The sequence below is a fragment of the Podarcis cretensis genome (genome assembly GCF_951804945.1).
Source record: "Podarcis cretensis genome assembly, chromosome: 2".
NCBI classification, from domain to species: Eukaryota; Metazoa; Chordata; class Lepidosauria; order Squamata; family Lacertidae; genus Podarcis; species Podarcis cretensis.
Window position 1 is genome coordinate 13540893 of NC_137171.1, and position 19911 is coordinate 13560803.

At 45.1% G+C, this 19911-nt stretch overlaps 1 protein-coding gene across 3 annotated transcripts; it reads left to right on the forward strand.

Moving 5' to 3' along the window:
* The first annotated feature begins 1503 nt into the window (after positions 1 to 1503).
* Positions 1504 to 14258, forward strand: NABP2 (nucleic acid binding protein 2). Of its 3 annotated transcripts, none has more exons than XM_079966415.1 (8): positions 1504 to 1607; positions 2081 to 2183; positions 3637 to 3741; positions 5097 to 5235; positions 6585 to 6656; positions 9803 to 9884; positions 10867 to 10933; positions 12532 to 14258. In XM_079966415.1, the coding sequence occupies exons 3-8, from the start codon at positions 3663 to 3665 to the stop codon at positions 12726 to 12728; spliced, it is 636 nt and encodes a 211-aa protein (XP_079822541.1). In that variant the 5' UTR covers positions 1504 to 1607; positions 2081 to 2183; positions 3637 to 3662; the 3' UTR covers positions 12729 to 14258. The 3 variants fall into 3 exon arrangements, with proteins under 3 accessions (XP_079822541.1, XP_079822542.1, XP_079822543.1); XM_079966416.1 differs by having other exon boundaries at positions 1545 to 1681; XM_079966417.1 differs by having other exon boundaries at positions 1556 to 1656.
* Positions 14259 to 19911: the final 5653 nt, after the last annotated feature.

The following is a 19911-nucleotide window of genomic DNA, read 5'->3' on the forward strand; positions in this document are numbered from 1 at the left end:
AGTGGCAAGGGATGATGGGAATTGTAGTCCAAAAACAGCTGGAGGCACAAGGTTGGGAAACTCTAAACCACTGAGCTGGTAGGAATTGCTCGTTCAGAAGGCCGGCGGCTCGAATCCTCCACGATCGGGGTGAACCCTACATTTGACCTTACAAGAGCAGCCTCTGAGATCTGAATAATTAGACATTATCCGCATTCCTTGTTCTGGGGAAGAAACTGGTTTTTCCAGCTCTTGCATAATATCCAATTGAAACTTTTAAAGTTTCTAAAAAATTTCACCCATTCCCCATCCTCTGTAGGAACAAAATTATGTGATTTGAAATTTACCTAATGAAAAGAGAGGACTGCCTTCAAATGGCTCGGGGGTCAGATAACTCCATGCCCTCCGATATTTCTCTGATGAAAATAGTGACATCCTAAGGAAAAGCTGTGCGTTAAACCACAGAGCCTAGGACTTGCCGATCAGAAAGGCGGCGGTTCGAATCCCCGCAACAGGGTGAGCTCCCGTTGCTCGGTCCCTGCTCCTGCCAACCTAGCAGTTTGAAAGCACGTCAAAGTGCAAGCAGATAAATAGGTACCGCTCCGGCGGGAAGGTAAACGGCGTTTCCATGAGCTGCTCTGGTTCGCCAAAAGCGGCTTAGTGATGCTGGCCACATGACCCGGAAGCTGTATGCCAGCTCCCTTGGCCAATAAAGCGAGATGAGCGCCACAACCCCAGAGTTGGCCACGACTGGACCTAATGGTCAGGGGTCCCTTTCCTTTACCTAAGGAAAAGCAGGACATTCTGGGATCAAATAAGAAACCAGGACAGCATCTGTAAATCCAAGAGTGTCCCTGGAAAATAGGGACATTTGAAGGGTTTGTGATGGTTTCTAAACCAGATGCAGTACCTCTATCAAGAATGAAGAAGGAATTCACAGTGATAGAAACTAACCATCTTTTGAAAGCATGCGCTGATCGGGCTGTACACCTGCTGATTTGTCATGTATGCACATTTTGTCATATCATGAATGCTGTGTGAATCAGCTCACAAGTGTGACAACACAAAACAACCACAGTGCAAAAAGTGTGTCATTTCAGACATGCCATTAAAGATCAAGATCAAGGCTAAAAGTGTATCATATTAGCATCACTTCTGCTTTATTTTTCATTAAATACTATGAGTGCTCATGATATTTATGTAGAGTCCAGTGCTTACATCATAGCTGTCAACGTTTCCCTTTTTTAAGGGGAATAGGATAGGATTCCTCGCAAGAAAGGGGGAAAGTTGATAGCTATGGCTTAGATGAGTATCTTTCTGCGTTGGAAATATATATCTATTTAATGCATTCATTCATGATTCGTTCAACTAACTTGAAAAGTCAAGCCTTCGGAGCATCAAGTGCAAAACAGCTGGATATTCTTCTCGAAGAATTTCACAGCATCCTCTGCTATCGATTTTTTAAATGCATCAGTTGGTGATACTGTCACTTTAATACTTTATTTGCCTCCAATTGGTTGAAAGATTGGAACATTCCTGCATGTCGAAGGAAAGCCTCGCCACGCGATTGGCTGCGCTGGACGCAGCAGGATACTTCCTGGAATGTCTGCAACCCAACGTTCCTCCAGGTCTGTTTCACTGGAAAAGTGGTGGTCGTGATCCTCTTTTATTCGAAATGTAATTAGTAGACTCGGAATGGTTGGTAAGGAGAATGTGGGAGTTTAATAAGCTCTCCTGTACTTTGCGTACGGCAGGGGAAAATATCGGTGCATGTTGCAGGGCTGGTTGAATCCATGTTTCGTGGGGGAGGCGGGAGGCGGTTGGGGAACTGCTCACCAGTATATTTTACTAACTTACAATCATATAATCCTGGAATTGTAGAGTTGAAAGGGACCTTGAGGGTCGTGGAGTTTTTAACTTATTTTCCTCCCGTTTGAATATTAATCACGGTGCAGATATTTAAGTATCAGCCGATCGGTCTTTGCGTAACCCAGAAGGAAGACCTACAGCAAAAATAAATAGCCAGGAGATCAGTTTTGCATGTGTTGATCAGATCGGTGGTTGAAGATCTGCAAAAAAGCAAGGTGCCTTTTCCTTCCAGGCGTGTGTGAACTGTAACGCGAGCAAGGATGCTATACCCGGTTTCTTGAAACCAGTCTTCTACACATGCCAAAGAAGTCTTTCGTGTACGGTGCTCAAAACAGGTAATAAAGATCAGTGTGGACCCTTTAAACTGATACCAGGGCGGGTTGATAATTTGCATAGAATATTCATATCCATAGCAATAACAGCAGCTATAGTGCTTTAAGTGTTGCTGGAATTTGCGCATGAGCAGACACAGAAATGGAAGGGAATTGTTGACCTTCTACTTGTTCATTGAATGGTACTCTTCAAATCATGTTATTAGCTGTAAATCTTGGAGTGTGTAAAAGAGGGTGATCTTCTGCTTGTGTTCAAAGATTGTAATCAGTTGAAGCTCTTATAAAGTTAAAGGTTAAAAATATTGTGGCGTCAGTATGGGGTTCTTTTACAAACTCAAAACATCTCCAGAAGGTATTGGCATTTCTGTCTGTCAAGATTTTTTAAAAATGTGACTAGGGCAATTGATCTGATGTTAATCTATTTCAAAAATCAAAATGCCATGAATGCAAAATCCAAAATCTGTGGCTGGAACTAAGCAAAATAGCATATTTTTCTCACATTTGATGGATATTTTCATAACTGCCTTTCTGTTTATAAATTGGTCTTGCCTACTTTCTATAGGGACGTGGGTGGTGCTGTGGGTTAAACCACAGAGCGTAGGACTTGCCAATCAGGTGTTTGGCGGTTCGAATCCCCGCGGCGGGGTGAGCTCCCATTGCTCGGTCCCTGCTCCTGCCAATCTAGCAATTCGAAAGCAGTCAAAGTGCAAGTAGATAAATAGGTACCGCTCTGGCAGGAAGGTAAACGCCGTTTCCGTGCGCTGCTCTAGTTCGCCAGAAGCGGCTTAGTCATGCTGGCCACATGACCCGGAAGCTGTACGCCGGCTCCCTCGGCCAATAAAGCGAGATGAGCGCCGCAACCCCAGAGTCGGTCACTCTTTATCTTTACCTTCACCTTTACTTTTTATATCACGTGGATAACCTGTACCTTCCCCCACCCCCAAATGTTGCTGGTCTACAGCTCCCAGCATTTCCTGATGACTGGCCATGATGGCTGGGGCAGAAACAACATCTGAAAGTCCACAGGTTGGCCACCTGTTCTTTCATATCAACTGACATATACCAGATTTCTTAAAAAATCATTATTGGCATTCTGTGCAAAATTGTTGATTTGCGGAGTTTTTCACACAGAATGACAGGGGGAAAGAGTAATACAAAACATATTGAAATCGATAAAATTTGGACAGTCTAATTCTGGAAGCTAGGAATAGCAGCTGCGTTTGTGTCTACATGGTGGAACTTCTGATTTTGGGACACATTTGAAACATGGCTTTCTGTGTCCTTAGAGGAAGTCACAAAATAATAGTGCCTCTGTTCAAGGTTAAAATAACAAGGTTTTATTATTATCTACTGCAGTCAGCACCTTTTTCGTTTGTTCTGTTTGCTGGATATTAAGAAATAATAATAATAATAATAATAATAATAATAATAATAATAATAATAATTGTTTACTCAGATACTGGAAATCAAAAGCCATTCAAAATGACGACAGAAACATTGGTGAAGGATATTAAACCAGGCTTGAAAAACCTCAATCTTATATTCATTGTTCTGGAAACAGGTGAGTGCTCTGCGGATGACAACAGCTAACATGCTTTAAAAACCTATTGCCATATAGCTGAGAGGTCCATCTGCTTCCTTGTTTCACAGAATCATATTAAAAGACATAGAACCATCACATTATTTTACTCTATTAATTATGGGCTGCACATGGACTTCCTTCTATCAGTAGCCAATGAAAGGTGACATTGCATGATCGCTATTAGTATTTCTGAATAGGCTTCTTTGAAATGCAGAAGCAGACTGGATTTCTGTCAGGCTGAGTGCAGCTTATGGAAGAATCTAAGGATCTTTTACTCTTGCCTTTAAAAAAAACACTTGTGCTTTTAGCACAGTGTTTTTATCTGGATTCAGAAAAGTGTTGTGCTATATTGAGTGTTGTGGGTTTCTTGGACTGTCATCTCATACTGATGCACCCTGTTGCAAGTCAGAATATTGTCACCTCAATTATATAGTGTTCATTGCAAATTCATATCACTTGCCTTGTCAATAATACTCCTAGGTTCCTTTCTTGTTAATGCCGTACAATTTGAGGGTGCCCTTTCCTCTCCCCCTTTCCAGGAGTGTTTCATTTTCTTCTTCTTCTGGCGATAAAGAGCTGTGCTCTGCAAATGTTTCCATGGGGTGGGATTGGCACGGAACACTCGCTGCTTCTCAGCCTTTACTTCTGGCCTGAAAGCAGAAACACCCTTTTAGCTGCCTTGAATTTTGGTCACCGTGAATTTTGCTAACCATTTCTACCAGAATGTCCCAGAAACTCCAGCGGGTGCAGAATGCTGCAGCGAGGCTCCTCACGGGGTCTCTGCCATGGGAGCATATTCACCCAGTGCTTTTCCAGCTGCACTGGCTCCCGGTGGAGTACAGGGTCAGATTTAAGGTGCTGGTTTTGACCTCTAAAGCCCTTCACGGCCTAGGACCCTCGTACCTACAGTACCGCCTCTCCTGCTATGCCCCACGGAGGACCTTAAGGTCCATAAATAGCAACACCCTAGTGGTCCCGGGCCCTAAGGAAGTTAGATTAGCTTCAACCAGAGGCGAGGGCCTTTTCAACACTGGCAGAACGCTCTGCCTCATGAGACCAGGGCCCTGCGGGATCTGATTTCTTTCTGCAGGGCCTGTAAGACAGAATTGTTCCGCCTGGCCTTTGGCTTGGAGCCAATATGATTCCTTCACCCTTTTCTTTTTTCCTTTCTCCTCCTGTGATGAGGCTGCATTTTAATATTGTATTTTAATCTTGTTTTTAAGTTGTATTCATTCAACTTGTTTTTATTATTGGTTGTTGGCCGCCCTGAGCCCGGCCTTGGCTGGGGAGGGCGGTGTATAAATGAAATTTATTATTATCATTATTGCCACCAGGCCGGGTTACCAAGACCAAGGATGGCCATGAAGTGCGGACATGTAAAGTAGCCGACAAAACCGGCAGCATAAACATCTCTGTGTGGGACGATGTTGGCAACCTCATCCAACCAGGAGACATCATCCGACTCACCAAAGGGTATGGACAGCCTTTCCAATAGGAGTGCGATAGGAGAAAGTGGGGGAAATTGGATGTTCCTTTCTCCAAGTGGAGCTTTAGCCTCAGCCCCAGAAGTATAGAATCATAGAATCATAGATTTGGAAGAGACCACAAGGGCCATCGAGTCCAACCCCCTGCCAAGCAGGAAACACCATCAGAGCACTCCTGACATATGGTTGTCAAGCCTCTGCTTAAAGACCTCCAAAGAAGGAGACTCCACCACACTCCTTGGCAGCAAATTCCACTGTCGAACAGCTCTTACTGTCAGGAAGTTCTTCCTAATGTTTAGGTGGAATCTTCTTTCTTGTAGTTTGGAGCCATTGCTCCGTGTCCCCTTCTCTGGAGCAGCAGAAAACAACCTTTCTCCCTCCTCTATGTGACATCCTTTTATATATTTGAACATGGCTATCATATCACCCCTTAACCTCCTCTTCTCCAGGCTGAACATGCCCAGTTCCCTTAGCCGTTCCTCATAAGGCATCGTTTCCAGGCCTTTGACCATTTTGGTTGCCCTCCTCTGGACACGTTCCAGTTTGTCAGTGTCCTTCTTGAACTGTGGTGCCCAGAACTGGACACAGTACTCCAGGTGAGGTCTGACCAGAGCAGAATACAGTGGCACTATTACTTCCCTTGAGTATAGATGCTATACTCCTATTGATGCAGCCCAGAATTGCATTGGCTTTTTTAGCTGCCGCGTCACACTGTTGGCTCATGTCAAGTAACAGGTGGTTGGGCCCATTTTAGGCTTTTTCAGGTATACGCTTACAATCACATAGGATAATAATAATAATAATAATAATAATAATAATACTTTATAATCCAGGTGGGGGCAGCTCACCTGCTTAATCTTTCTGTTCACATTCTTAGCCCTTATCTTCCTTGCACAAGACACATCCCACAATATAAATATTATTATTATTATTATTATTATTATTATTATTATTATTATTTATACCCTGCCCATCTGGTTGGGTTTCCCCAGCCACTCTGTGCGGCTCCCAACAGAACATAAAAAACTTCCCTAAACAGGGAACAGATGTCTTCTGAAAGTCAGATAGTTATTTATTTCCTTGACATCTGATGGGAGAGCGTTCCACAGGGCGGGCGCCGCTACTGAGAAGGCCCTCTGCCTGGTTCCCTGTAACCTCGCTTTTCACAGTGAGGGAACTGCTTAAAAGCCCTTGGAGCTGGACCTCTGGGCTGAACGATGGGGGTGGAGACGCTCCTTCAGATATACTGGGCCAAGGCCATTTAGGGCTTTAAATGTCAGCACCAACACTTTGAGAGGAATGTTGTGCTGTTCCTAACTATGGGTCTCTCTCTCCTAGGTATGCATCTGTTTTCAAAGGCTGCCTGACCTTGTACACTGGACGTGGAGGAGACTTGCAGAAAGTTGGAGAGTAAGGCCTGTATTTGGCTTATGCCAATGTTGCTTATTTGGAATTGGAGATTTGGTACATGGTTGGTTTTTTTAAGTTCAGACACACAGCCAGATTTCCACCAAAGGATAGTATTTGCTCCAGGGGCTATCACCACCATAAGTCAAGGCGGCAGCTTCCAAGAGAGAAAAGACTGGTGACTATTTTGCATGCTGACTGCAATAATATTTATACAATAATAAATAATAATAATAAACGGTTCAGGCTACAGTTGGCAAATGTATTGAACATTGAGGGGCATTGCTTGCATAAGAATCTCTCCCCCCTGCCCTCCATAAAGGTAAAGGGACCCCTGACCATTAGGTCCAGTCGTGACCGACTCTGGGGTTGCGGCGCTCATCTCGCTTTATTGGCCGAGGGAGCCGGCATACAGCTTCTGGGTCATGTGGCCAGCATGACTAAGTTGCTTCTGGTGAACCAGAGCAGCGCACGGAAATGCCGTTTACCTTCCCGCCGGAGCGGTACCTATTTATCTACTTGCACTTTGACGTGCTTTCGAACTGCTAGGTTGGCAGGAGCAGGGACCGAGCAACGGGAGCTCACCCCGTCGCGGGGATTCGACCCGCCAACCTTCTGATTGGCAAGTCCTAGGCTCTGTGGTTTAACCCACAGCGCCACCCGCATCCTGTCTGCCCTCCATAACTGTACTACAAATGCTCATTATTTTTTAATTAACTCTGTAGGATAAATACCCCTCTGTGCATTTCAAAGGACATCCACTAATTTGTAATCTAAGGCAAATGCCACATCCTTCCTACCTCCCTTACAAATGATTCCCATTTTTCCCCCTAGGATGTTTCTATGAAAAGACCCACCATTCTTGAGTTTTTATGCTCGAGTAATTATATGAATAATATTGGTTGGGGTTGATGGGGGCTTGTAGTTGGGGCCTTCAGGTTGTTCCCACGTGCTGCTGCCTTTAACGGAAACTCTCTTGAGTGCTGCTGCTACCCATTTCTGAAATTATTTTTCTTCTTCTTTTCAATAGTATGGACATTAGATTACTCATAGCCTGGGAAAAAAAATATGCATGTTGTCAGATTTTGATTTTGACAGCTTGAGATTTTATTTTACCTTCCCTCCTGCAGCCCTGGCTTCCCCGCTCTTATAAAAGTGTGTGTGTGTGTTTAGTCGTTTAGTCGTGTCCGACTCTTCGTGACCCCATGGACCAGAGAACGCCAGGCACTCCTGTCCTCCACTGCCCCCCGCAGCTTGGTCAGACTCATGCTGGTAACCTCGAAAACACTATCCAACCATCTCGTCCTCTGTCGCCCCCTTCTCCTTGTGCCCTCCATCTTTCCCAACATCAGGGTCTTCTCCAGGGAGTCTTCTCTTCTCATGAGGTGGCCAAAGTACTGGAGCCTCAGCTTCACAATCTGTCCTTCCAGTGAGCACTCAGGGCTGATTTCCTTCAGAATGGAGAGGTTTGATCTTCTTGCAGTCCATGGGACTCTCAAGAGTCTCCTCCAGCACCATAATTCAAAAGCATCAATTCTTCGGCGATCAGCCTTCTTTATGGTCCAGCTCTCACTTCCATACATCACTACTGGGAAAACCATAGCTTTAACTATACGGACCTTTGTTGGCAAGGTGATGTCTCTACTTCTCAAGATGCTGTCTAGGCCTGTCATTGCCCTTCTCCCAAGAAGCAGGCGTCTTTTAATTTCGTGGCTGCTGTCACCATCTGCAGTGATCATGGAGCCCAAGAAAGTAAAATCTCTCACTGCCTCCATTTCTTCCCCTTCTATTTGCCAGGAGGTGATGGGACCAGTAGCCATGATCTTCGTTTTTTTGATGTTGAGCTTCAGACCATATTTTGCACTCTCCTCTTTCACCCTCAATAAAAGGTTCTTTAATTCCTCCTCACTTTCTGCCATCAAGGTTGTGTCATCTGCATATCTGAGGTTGTTGATATTTCTTCCGGCAATCTTAATTCCGGCTAGGGATTCATCCAGCCCAGCCTTTCGCATGATGAATTCTGCATACAAGTTAAATAAGCAGGGAGACAAAATGCAGCCTTGTCGTACTCCTTTCCCAATTTTGAACCAGTCAGTTGTTCCATATCCAGTTCTAACTGTAGCTTCTTGTCCCACATAGAGATTTCTCAGGAGACAGATGAGGTGATCAGGCACTCCCATTTCTTTAAGAACTTGCCATAGTTTGCCATGGTCGACACAGTCAAAGGCTTTTGCATAGTCAATGAAGCAGAAGTAAATGTCTTTCTGGAACTCTCTAGCTTTCTCCATAATCCAGCGCATGTTTGCAATTTGGTCTCTGGTTCCTCTGCCTCTTCTAAATCCAGCTTGCACTTCTGGGAGTTCTCGGTCCACATACTGCTTGAGCCTTCCTTGTAGAATTTTAAGCATAACCTTGCTAGCGTGAGAAATTAGTGCAATTGTGCGATAGTTGGAGCATTCTTTGGCACTGCCCTTCTTTGGGATTGGGATGTAGACTGATCTTCTCCAATCTTCTGGCCACTGCTGAGTTTTCCAAACTTGCTGGCATATTGAGTGTAGCACCTTAACAGCATCATCTTTTAAAATTTTAAATAGTTCAGCTGGAATACCATCACTTCCACTGGCCTTGTTATTTGCAGTGCTTTCTAAGGCCCATTTGACTTCACTCTCCAGGATGTCTGGCTCAAGGTCAGCAACCACACTACCTGGGGTATATGAGACATCCATTTCTTTCTGATATAATTCCTCTGTGTATTGTTGCCACCTCTTCTTGATGTCTTCTGCTTCTGTTAGGTCCTTTCCACTTTTGTCCTTTATTATGGAAATCTTTGTACGAAATGTTCCTTTCATATCTCCAATTTTCTTGAACAGATCTCTGGTTCTTCCCATTCTATTGCTTTCCTCTATGGGTTTGTTAATGTCTGGCATTAATCTAGGGCCAGGCCTAAATTATTACTGCTAATTGGCATGTGGTTACCATCCCTGACTGCCCATGTAGAGCTGCATACATGTAGGGAGAGGAGAATAATAATATAATAATAATTTATTATTTATACCCTGCCCATCTGGTTGGGTTCCCCCAGCTACTCTGGACAGACATTTGTCAGTGGACTGACAGCTGCGTTTTATCTGCTGCCCCTCCTGTTCCAGGTTTTGTATGGTTTACTCAGAAGTGCCAAATTTCAGTGAGCCAAACCCAGAATATGTCGCCCAGCAGTCGCAAAACAAAAATGTGAGTATCAGGATTCTTAACTAACGCTGGGGGATGAAATGAATTTTGAAGGAAGGGCTTCCTGACCCAATCAGAAGGGGTGTTTATGCCTCCCTTTACCACAGGGAAATGCATCACTCCAAATTCTCGCGACCACCCTACACTCAGTGCAGTTCTCCTCTATACCCCAGTGCTTATTTTTATATTGTATTTTGCTACAGGCAGCTGTTGCATTTCCTTGCCCTGAGAAAATGGAAGCTACGCTGGGTGTTAAGGATTATACACCTTAATCTTTCAGGAAGCAAGCCCGTAAGGTCTCAGGTGCAGAACCTGGGAGGATTCCTGTATCTTAAGAGAAAAGTGGAAAGCACAAATTTTACCCATCACAGTGAGGGGGTCAAGCTGCAAAGAGGAGGGTTTTCCATTTGGTTTAACTCTTAATGGTACAGGAAGGTCTTCTCAGTTATGGATTTGGCAGTTCTTCTGGATTGCCTTACTGGATCTGACTCGAGAGTGAGTTATGATGACTGGGATGGAATAGACTTCCTTAGCATGTAGGTGTGCTCCCCTTCTCTCTAGGGTGCTTTGCCTAGATGAGTGTGGACACATTGCAAGTCTTTTGGGGAGATGGTAACCGCTCTAGCCCTGATCCCTCCTCCAATAACCTCTTGTTTTCTGCACAATTGACTTATAAAACATTTTTCTCTTCCTTCTATATATATTCGTCTCAGGCTGTGTACACATCATATGTTTAAAGCACATGCACCCAACCCTCAAGAATATTGTAGTTTAAGGGTGCTGTGAGAGGTAAACTACAGTTACCAGGATTCCTTGGGGGAAGTCATGTACTTTAAACATATGGTGTGTACACAGCTGTAGTTAGGTTTGATTTCAGCATACCTCTGTAAACCTTCCCCCGCCCCTCCTCTGTCCATGGCTGTTGTATCTGTGGAACTTCTGTATATGTCAAAAAAAATCAGTAGACTTTTGCTTTCTTCGACAGACACAGAATGACAACGCAGCGCCCACAGCCTCCCAAACCACACCAGGGCCTTCCACGTCATCAGCAGGTAGGCAGCGAATGATCTTGCACTTCCTAGTACCATTGAGCGAAACGGATACCTGCAGGTGAGAGAAGCACAAGTCGTGCATGTCAGGATTTTGTGCCTCGTGGTATTATTTAGCCTGGAAAAGGCCAACATCTGACCCATGGCCTGTCTAAGGGTTAAATTGGACATGGCAATGGGTTGTACCCAATGTGACATTACATGAATGTTCTGTCAGCGCAAAGATTTATGCTTCTGCAACGGAATGTTATCCTCTTCTCTCCCCGATCCCAAATTGTGCCTCCTAAATCAGTCCTAGGGGTTCTTCAAACCCTCTGGGGCAAATTTGACGAGGGTGCAGGGTGGAACGTGGCTGGGGTGGGGAGCCACACTGCATAGACGAAACCCTTGCACTGACAGTTTTCGGCAGTTGAATACTGCCCATTAAATGAATATTTATTTAATGGGCAGTATTCAACTGCCGAAAACTGTCAGTGCAAGGGTTTCGTCTTTAATGTACAGTTTTGGTTTTTTTAAATTCAAATAGTATCAGTGGAGTGGGGGGCAGTTACTAATAATTGCTGGAATTACAGCAAGCTGTGGGGGGGGGGGTTAACTCTTTCCTATTGCATCCCTAAGGAAAATCTTTCCTTTGAAGCTAGTGCTCTTTTCTTTTTAAACTGGCAACTGGCAATTTTAAATTAAAACCAATACTAGGTACGTTATTTGTTTATGGAATCAGTTACTTATTTATTGGATCAGTCCTACAGCTTCTAAAAACAGCATCTGTCAGCAGAAACATTCTGACCGTATATTCTATCACAGTCTTGCACAAAGGCTTCCCTTCTCTAAAATGAAATAAATACTTCGCTCTTTCTCTCCCTCCTGTTAAGCTAGCAGTGAGAGCTGATATATACAGTGGTACCTCGGGTTAAGTATTTAATTCGTTCCGGAGGTCCATTCTTAACCTGAAACTGTTCTTAACCTGAAGCACCACCTTAACTAATGGGGCGTCCTGCTGCCACCGTGCTGCTGAAGCATGATTTCTGTTCTCATCCTGAAGCAAAGTTCTTAACCTGAAGCACTATTTCTGGGTTAGCGGAGTCTGTAACCTGAAACGTATGTAACCTGAAGCGCATGTAACCCGTATGTAAGTGTGTATTCCACATACTTGAATGCATCTAGCATTCAACTGAAAACACCACATTTCCCATCTGCTAGCTACTTTAGTTCCTAAAACAACAAGTAGAAGACTCTTTTCACTATATCCCAGCAGGAATACCAGTGGATTTGTTGGCTCCATCTCTGTGGGTTCCAGTAAGGTTTTTCTCTTCTCCTTCTCCTGGGAGCCAGCGTGGTGTAGTGGTTAAGAGCAGTGGACTCGTAATCTGGTGAACCGGGTTCGCTTCCCCGCTCCTCCACATGCAGCTGCTGGGTGACCTTGGGCCAGTCACACTTCCCTGAAGTCTCTCAGCCTCATTCACCTCACAGAGTGTTTGTTGTGGGGGAGGAAGGGAAAGGAGAAGGTTAGCCACTTTGAGACTCCTTAGGGTAGTGATAAAGCGGGATATCAAATCCAAACTCTTCTTCTTCTTCTTTCCCCTCCCCTCCCTTTCTTTTAGTCACTGACAACCAGAATGGCAACGGGTTGATCACCACTGGATCTGGCAACTCCACCCACACACCTAGTGCCCCCTCTCACCCCACCAGCGGCCGCATCACCCGGAGCCAGCCCAACCACCAGAGCGGAAGCTCGTCAGGGTCGTCCTCTAACCCAGTCAGCAATGGCAAAGAGACACGGCGAAGCAGCAAGAGATAACAAGCACAGGATTTGGGGTTGCTTTTCTGTCCCTTCCCTCCACTGCCTGCTGTGTTGACCTTTGCCTCCTACTGATCAGCCTTGAGGCAGAGCAGCTGACACCGAGAAGAGACGGGTGGCCAGGCTATGGATGCAGAGACTCTGAATTGTACAAAACCAATTTGTATTTTAGCCACTGAAATCTCCTTTTTAACATGCGATGCCAAGTACTGGGTGAGGGTCTTGAGTGCGTTTATGCTGATAATCCCAGGTCAAACTTGTTCTTTTCAGGATTCCTGGATAATCTCACTCTTTGCAGGAAATTAACATGTCTTCCTGACCACCTTTTAACCTGATTCCGTTTCATTGCTCCCTTCTAACTTCCCAGATGACATGTACCTGTGCCGCAGGCACATGCGTCCTTGACCCCTTAAAATCTAGGGTCTAGAACCCTTAAAAGAGGGGTTTGAAAGATGTGAGCCTTCAAGGGCTGTTGGACTCCCAATTCCCACCAGTCCCAGCCAGTATGGCCAATGGTTGGGATGATGGGAGTTGTCCATCAACATCTGAAAGTCCACAGGGTCCCCATCTCTGGTTTAAAACTATTTATTGTGGACTTGTGACGAAATCTATGAAACAACTCTAGACTGAGTGGCTTTGTTAATTATTATTGTGGGCTAAATGACAGGTTGTGTTTCAGTTTCCATAAGGCTCTTGAGTTTCATGGGATGTTTTGCAAGGAGGAGGCATACCCAGACAAACAAAGAGAATTTATGCCACTTTTTTTCTGAGCCAAACTGAGTGACTATCCAGAACCAGCCAGTGAGATGGCACTGTTGCTGTATCCCCCAAACATATTCTTGATTGATATTATAGCTCACAGCATCCTGTAGCTAGGTTTCTGTAGATATAATGATGATGTTAGATTTAGATGTGTGGCTAAATTGAGAAGCTTTTAAACAACAACAAAAACCTCAAAAAAAACACACATGCCCAAATCTAAATTATGAAAAATGAGGATTCGGTTATATTTTAATTTCTATTATTGTGCAGAAAACTTTAAATAGATTTGTGTTTTTATTCCAGCGTATCTCAGCGTGGTTGGCATCAAAGGCTGGCAGTGTTGGGCATATTTTCTGGGGTGGGGTCTGTCAGGCTCACAAGCCTGCCAGCTTGGTTCTCATTTGGTAGAAGGCCCAGCCAGGGTCAGAGATGTAAGGTGTGTTTCCCTCTAAACTGGTCTAGACCCTGTGTGAAGTAAGAAAGCTACTCAGACTACTCCCTTTAACCTCTTCTGGGGTTAATCATTGCTGTTCTCTATGTCCTTGTTCCTCTCTCCTAACATTTAAGGGGCCTATTAGGTTCAAGGGCCCCAGAAAGCTATTGATTGCCCTGGTTTCAGTTAGCTAAAAGGAATCTGCACAATAGTCTGCTTTGTAAATGGAACACTAAAAGTTTTGAAAGGAAGATAAGATGGCATTTAAACACTACAAAATCGTTTTGCCAAACTTAAAACAATTTCTCGAAAGCCAATAAAATGTTCAGAAGAAACATTTTCTCTCTCTTTTTTGAAGTGCTATTTTATCTAGCAGTTTGGGTCCTTGTCTCCTTTTCTCTCTTTCCTTCTGTTCTCCACTCTAGAGTAATTGCTTGAATTTCTCAACTGGTTGTTTTTTTAAAGCTACGTCACTGTTGTCTAAAATCTGATGTGACAGTTTGAATGTACTATTCATGAATGTTTGGGGAATAAATATTTTATCCTCTTTACAATGTGAATGTCTCTGATCGGAGAAAACGGGTCATTCCATGGAACAATGGATGTGAGTGCAAAACTGGAAGTAACTTTTTTCTTGTTTGCTTACAAACGGAGGACAAAATGGCATAATTGTGTAGATAACAATACCTCAGTAAATCTAGCCAACTGACTTTTGCCAGCTTGGTTGAGATTGTGATTACTCAATGTAAGGTAATATGAATTACCCTTTTCTAAACTCCTAAACAGGGCTGCCTTAAGATGTCTTCTGAATGTCAGGTAGTTGTTTATCTCTTTGACATCTGATGGGAGGACGTTCCACAGGGTGGGCACCACTACCGAGAAGGCCCTCTGCCTGGTTCCCTGTAGCTTTGCTTCTCGCAATGAGGGAACCGCCAGAAGGCCCTCAGCGCTGGACCTCAGCATCCGGGCAGAACGATGAGGGTGGAGACGCTCCTTCAGGTATACTGGGCCGAGGCCGTTTAGGGCTTTAAAGGTCAACACCAGCACTTTGAATTGTGCTCGGAAACATACTGGGAGCCAGTGTAGGTCTTTCAAGACCGGCGTTATATGGTCTCGGCAACTGCTCCCAGTCACTAGTCTGGCTGCCGCATTCTGGATTAGTTGTAGTTTCCGAGTCACCTTCAAAGGTAGCCCCATGTAGAGCGTATTGCAGTAGTCCAAGCGGGAGATAACTAGAGTATGCACCACTCTGGCGAGACAGTCCACGGGCAGGCACTCACACAGGACCTTCACCGCCTTCACTGGTTCTGATTTGAAAGAGAGGTAGAGCTGGGTACCATCTGCATATTGATGGACACCCAGTCCAAACCCCCTGATGATCTCTCCCAGCAGCTTCATATAGATGTTAAAAAGCATGGGGGAGAGGACGGAACCCTGAGGCACCCCACAAGTGAGGGCCCAGGGGTCTGAACACTCATCCCCCACCTCCACTTTCTGAACACGGCCCAGGAGGAAGGAGCGAAACCACTGTATAACAGTGCCCCCAGCTCCCAGCCCCTCTAGACGGTCCAGAAGGATGTTATGGTCGATTGTATCAAAGGCCGCTGAGAGATCCAGCAGAACTAGGAAACAACTCTCACCTTTGTCCCTAGCTCGCCGGAGATCATCAACCAGTGCGACCAAGGCAGTTTCAGTCCCATGATGAGGCCTGAATCCCAGTTGGAAGGGATCCAAATGGTCCGCATCCACCAGATGTGCCCGGAGTTGTTCAGCAACCACACGCTCAATCACCTTGCCCAAGAATGGAAGATTTGAGACTGGGCGATAGTTGGCCATACCGGCCGGGTCTAAAGATGTTTTTTTAAGAAGCGGTTTAATGAGCACCTTTTTCAGTGGATCTGGGAATGTTCCCTCACAGAGGGAAGCATTCACCACCCCGCAGAGCCCATCGCCCAGCCCTTCCCGGCTTGCTTTTATTAGCCAGGATGGGCAAGGATCAAGGAGACAGGTGGTTGGTTTCACACGTCCAAGCAGCCTGTCCACATCCTCGGGGGTAACGGATTGAAATTGATTCCATGCAACTTGACCAGACAGGGCTCTAGCACTCTCCCGCCCTAGCCCTGCTCCCACAGTGGTGTCTAGCTCCTTCCGAATATGAGTGATTTTATCTGCAAAAAACTTTGCAAAATTGTTGCAGGAGATCTTGGGGTTTTTACAAGGCCCCGGTGGTAAAGGTGGTTCCGTTAAATTGCGGACCACTTGAAAGAGTCTCCTGCTACTATTTTCTGCAGATGCAATAGAGGCGGTGAAGAAAGTCTTCTTCGCCGTCGCTATCGCCACTTGGTAGGCTTGACATTGAGCTCTAACCTGTGTCCGGTCAGATTCGGAGTGAGTTTTCTGCCACCAATGCTCTAGCCGTCTCAGCGATTGTTTCATCGCCCTCAGCTCCGAAGAAAACCACGGGGCTGTCCGGGCTCCATGCAATCGGAGAGGGCGCTTCGAAGCCAGACAGTCGATAGCCCTGGTTAACTCCGCATTCCAGCGGGCCACCAGGGAATCAGCTGAAAGGCCATCAACATGGGATAAAGCTTCCCCTACCACTCTCTGGAAACCATTTGGATCCATTAAGTGGCGGGGGCAGACCATCTGAATTGGTCCCACCTCCCTGCAGAGGGGAAGGGTCGCAGAGAAGTCCAGTTGCACCAGGAAGTGATCTGACCATGGCACTTCTTTTGTTTCACTTTTACTTAGTGTCAGATCACCCACGTCACTAGAGGTGAATACCAGGTCTAAGGCATGTCCATGACTATGAGTTGGGCCAGACTTATTCAGGGACAGCCCCATGGAGGCCATGCTTTCCATGAAGTCCTGAGCGGCCCCTTGTAAGGTCGTGTCCGCATGGATGTTAAAATCCCCTAGGACAACCAAACTAGGCGTCTCCAGGAGAACATCCGCCACGACCTGAAGCAGCTCGGACAGGGAATCCTTGGTGCAGCGGGGAGGTCGGTACACCAAAAGGAATCCTGTACTGCCCCTATTGCCCAACTTCCAGAACATGCACTCAGAAAACTGGGTCTTCCCAATAGGACGCCTGATGCAAACTAATGACTTCCTAAAAATCACTGCAACCCCCCCTCCCCGTCCACATGACCTGGGTTGCTGTGCGTAAGAGAAACCTGGTGGGCAAGCAGTGGCAAGGACAGGCCCATCTGCTTCCTCCAACCAGGTCTCTGTCACACATGCCAGGTCCAATCCTCCATCCACAATCAGGTCGTGGATGGCAGTGGTTTTATTCATAATTGACCTGGCATTACACAGCAACACCTTCAGGTCATGTGGGTTTCCCCTCTTGATTCCAGTATCCATCCGGTCAAGGCTAGACCCGGAGGCAGGGATAGTCTTCAAACAACGACTAAACCTGCCTCCTCGGTAATGACATGGTCTGGTCTTAGCGTAACTCCGCCTCCTGCCCATGATCACTGAGATCGGATTACGTACATTCAACACTGTACGTAACATACCGTATTTTTCGCTCTATAAGACGCACCAGACCACAAGACGCACCTAGTTTTTTGAGGAAGAAAACAATAAAAAAAATTATGAATCTCAGAAGCCAGAACAGCAAGAGGGATCGCTGCACAGTGAAATCAGCGATCCCTCTTGCTGTTCTGGCTTCTGGCTTAGCCACAAAGCCTGCATTCGCTCCATAAGACGCACACACATTTCCCCTTACTTTTTAGGAGGGAAAAAGTGAGTCTTATAGAGCAAAAAATACGGTACATTATTTCTACCAATTCCCCACATCTAACCCTATAACCACCTCCCCTTTTACCCAAATACCCATGTGACTTCTTTCACTCACATGCGTGATATCCAACTTGTTACTTAACCCCCCCCTAATAATTGTGTTCATTTTTGTTCATTAGAATGATCATTCATCTATTAAAAACATAACTTCTTAACTTAATGGGTTCAATCTATAATTATCCAGAAATTTCTGATAGAATGATTTTGAACAATATATTCTTCAACACACTTCCATTCCTTTCTTAATTTTTTTTTTTATTGCATTCTGATTGACGCTGTTCTCTTGGCTAGTTCAATATATTCACAAAATTTACTTTGCCACCCTAACATAATTTTTATTTGATTTTAAAAGTATATTCTTGTCCTTTGAGGTGAAGATCCTTTTATTGCTTCATTTCCATCCTCGGGAGTAAAAAAAAGGAAAGATGACCTTAGGACACAAATGAGAAATCCAGGCCTTTGCATAGCTGTGACTGGACAAGAGTAAAACCAGGAGTTAATCAGTTTGTCTTGTGGGGGGGGGAGTGATCTGTATGTTTATTAGTTCCTTTAAAATTGCTCTTAAAAATGCATATACTGTAAACTCTTATTGTTTATCTCCATGTTACCAATGGGCCATCCAAGTGTCCATTTTCCAAGGACAGTCCCCCAGATTTACAAAGGCTGTCCCCTTTACTGATTTGATCCCGAGATGTCCCGCTTATCCCTAGGACACCCCTATTTTCATCTGAGAAATGTTGGAGGGCATGGTAGGATGTCTCTATTTGCATCGGAGAAATGTTGGAGGGTATGGAGTTATGTGACCCCTGAGCCAAGGAGATAAGTAACTACTGAAATATTGAAATTGAATATTGAAATACTTTATTGTCACTTGTACAACTTGTATACAGTGAGATTACACGAGCACCCCCCCACTCAGCTCTCTTAGTCTTAATTCCCCTCCTTTACTGACGCACACCCACCAAACCTGAAAGTCAGTTGCCCTGTTGTTATCTTTTCATTCAGCAGCCTAACAGCCCACGGATAGAAGCTGTTCTTTACCCTGTTGGTGCGACTAATCCTGCTTCTATATCTTCTGCCTGAGGGCAGGAGATCAAGAAAGTGCCAGCCAGGGTGAGAATCATCCCTGAAAATTTTCCTTACTCTCCTGAGGCAACGTTCTTCCGCTATTTCATCCAGTGGATTCACAGGACAGCCCATAATATCTTGTGCTGTATTCACCACCCTCTGTAGACACTTCCTATCAGATGATGTCAAACCAGCGTACCACACCGTGATGCAGTATGAAAGGACACTTTCTATTGTTGGCCAGTAGAAGGAGATCATCAAATGTTGATTGACATTGTTCTTCCGCAAGAATCTGAGATGGAGTCTCTGTTGGGCTTTCTTAACCACCTGGGTTGTATTGATTTTCCAAGCAAGGTCTTCACTGAAATAAACTCCTAGGAATTTAAAGGAAGAGACTCTCTTCACACAGCCCTCCCTGATGTACAGCGGGGCTAGTTCTCCTCTCTTCCTCCGAAAGTCCAACACCATCTCCTTTGTCTTGCTGATATTAAGGTGCAAGTTGTTCCCTAGGCTCCATGTAGATATTTTTTGGACGTCCCCTCTAGACGCTGATTCATCTCCACCTGTTATTAAACCCATTATGGTGGTGTCATCTGCAAACTTAATAATTGCAGTAGACGGGTCAGATGATACACAATCGTATGTATACAATGAATACTATACAATGAATTTACTATACAACCATTGGAAAGTTTTTTTAATGTTTAACGTTTAATTATGTTTTTATATTTTTTGGAAGTCTTCCAGAGTGGCTGGGGCAAGCCATTCTGATGGGTGGGAAATAATAATAATAACAATGGAATAAGACATCTCTATTTTCATAGGGGAAATGTTGGAAAGTACAGCTTTGTGAGGCTGAGCCTGCGCAATGAGTTCACCACAATCTTGCTCTAGCCTGTTAAAGGCAGACACCTGGACTTTTAAATTTACCCACGCTCGGTAGGCTCCCTGGGGGCGTGTGTCACTCTAGATTTTTTCACAACTCTATGGGACGGGGCTTCAGGCGGCGTTCCTAGCGCCACGCTTCCCGGGGAGCGGAAGAGCCACGCCCACTCTGGCCCCTCGGACTGCTGGGGGACGTGACGTTTCGAGGCAGCCCCTCCCACCTCGCCA

Coding starts and splice junctions, on each gene's coding strand:
- NABP2 (XM_079966415.1), top strand. CDS start 3,663: ATGACGACAGAAACATTGGTGAAGGATATTAAACCAGGCTTGAAAAAC. Junction 5,236..6,584: donor ATCATCCGACTCACCAAAGG/GTATGGACAGCC, acceptor TCTCTCTCCTAG/GTATGCATCTGTTTTCAAAG. Junction 9,885..10,866: donor AGCAGTCGCAAAACAAAAAT/GTGAGTATCAGG, acceptor TTTCTTCGACAG/ACACAGAATGACAACGCAGC.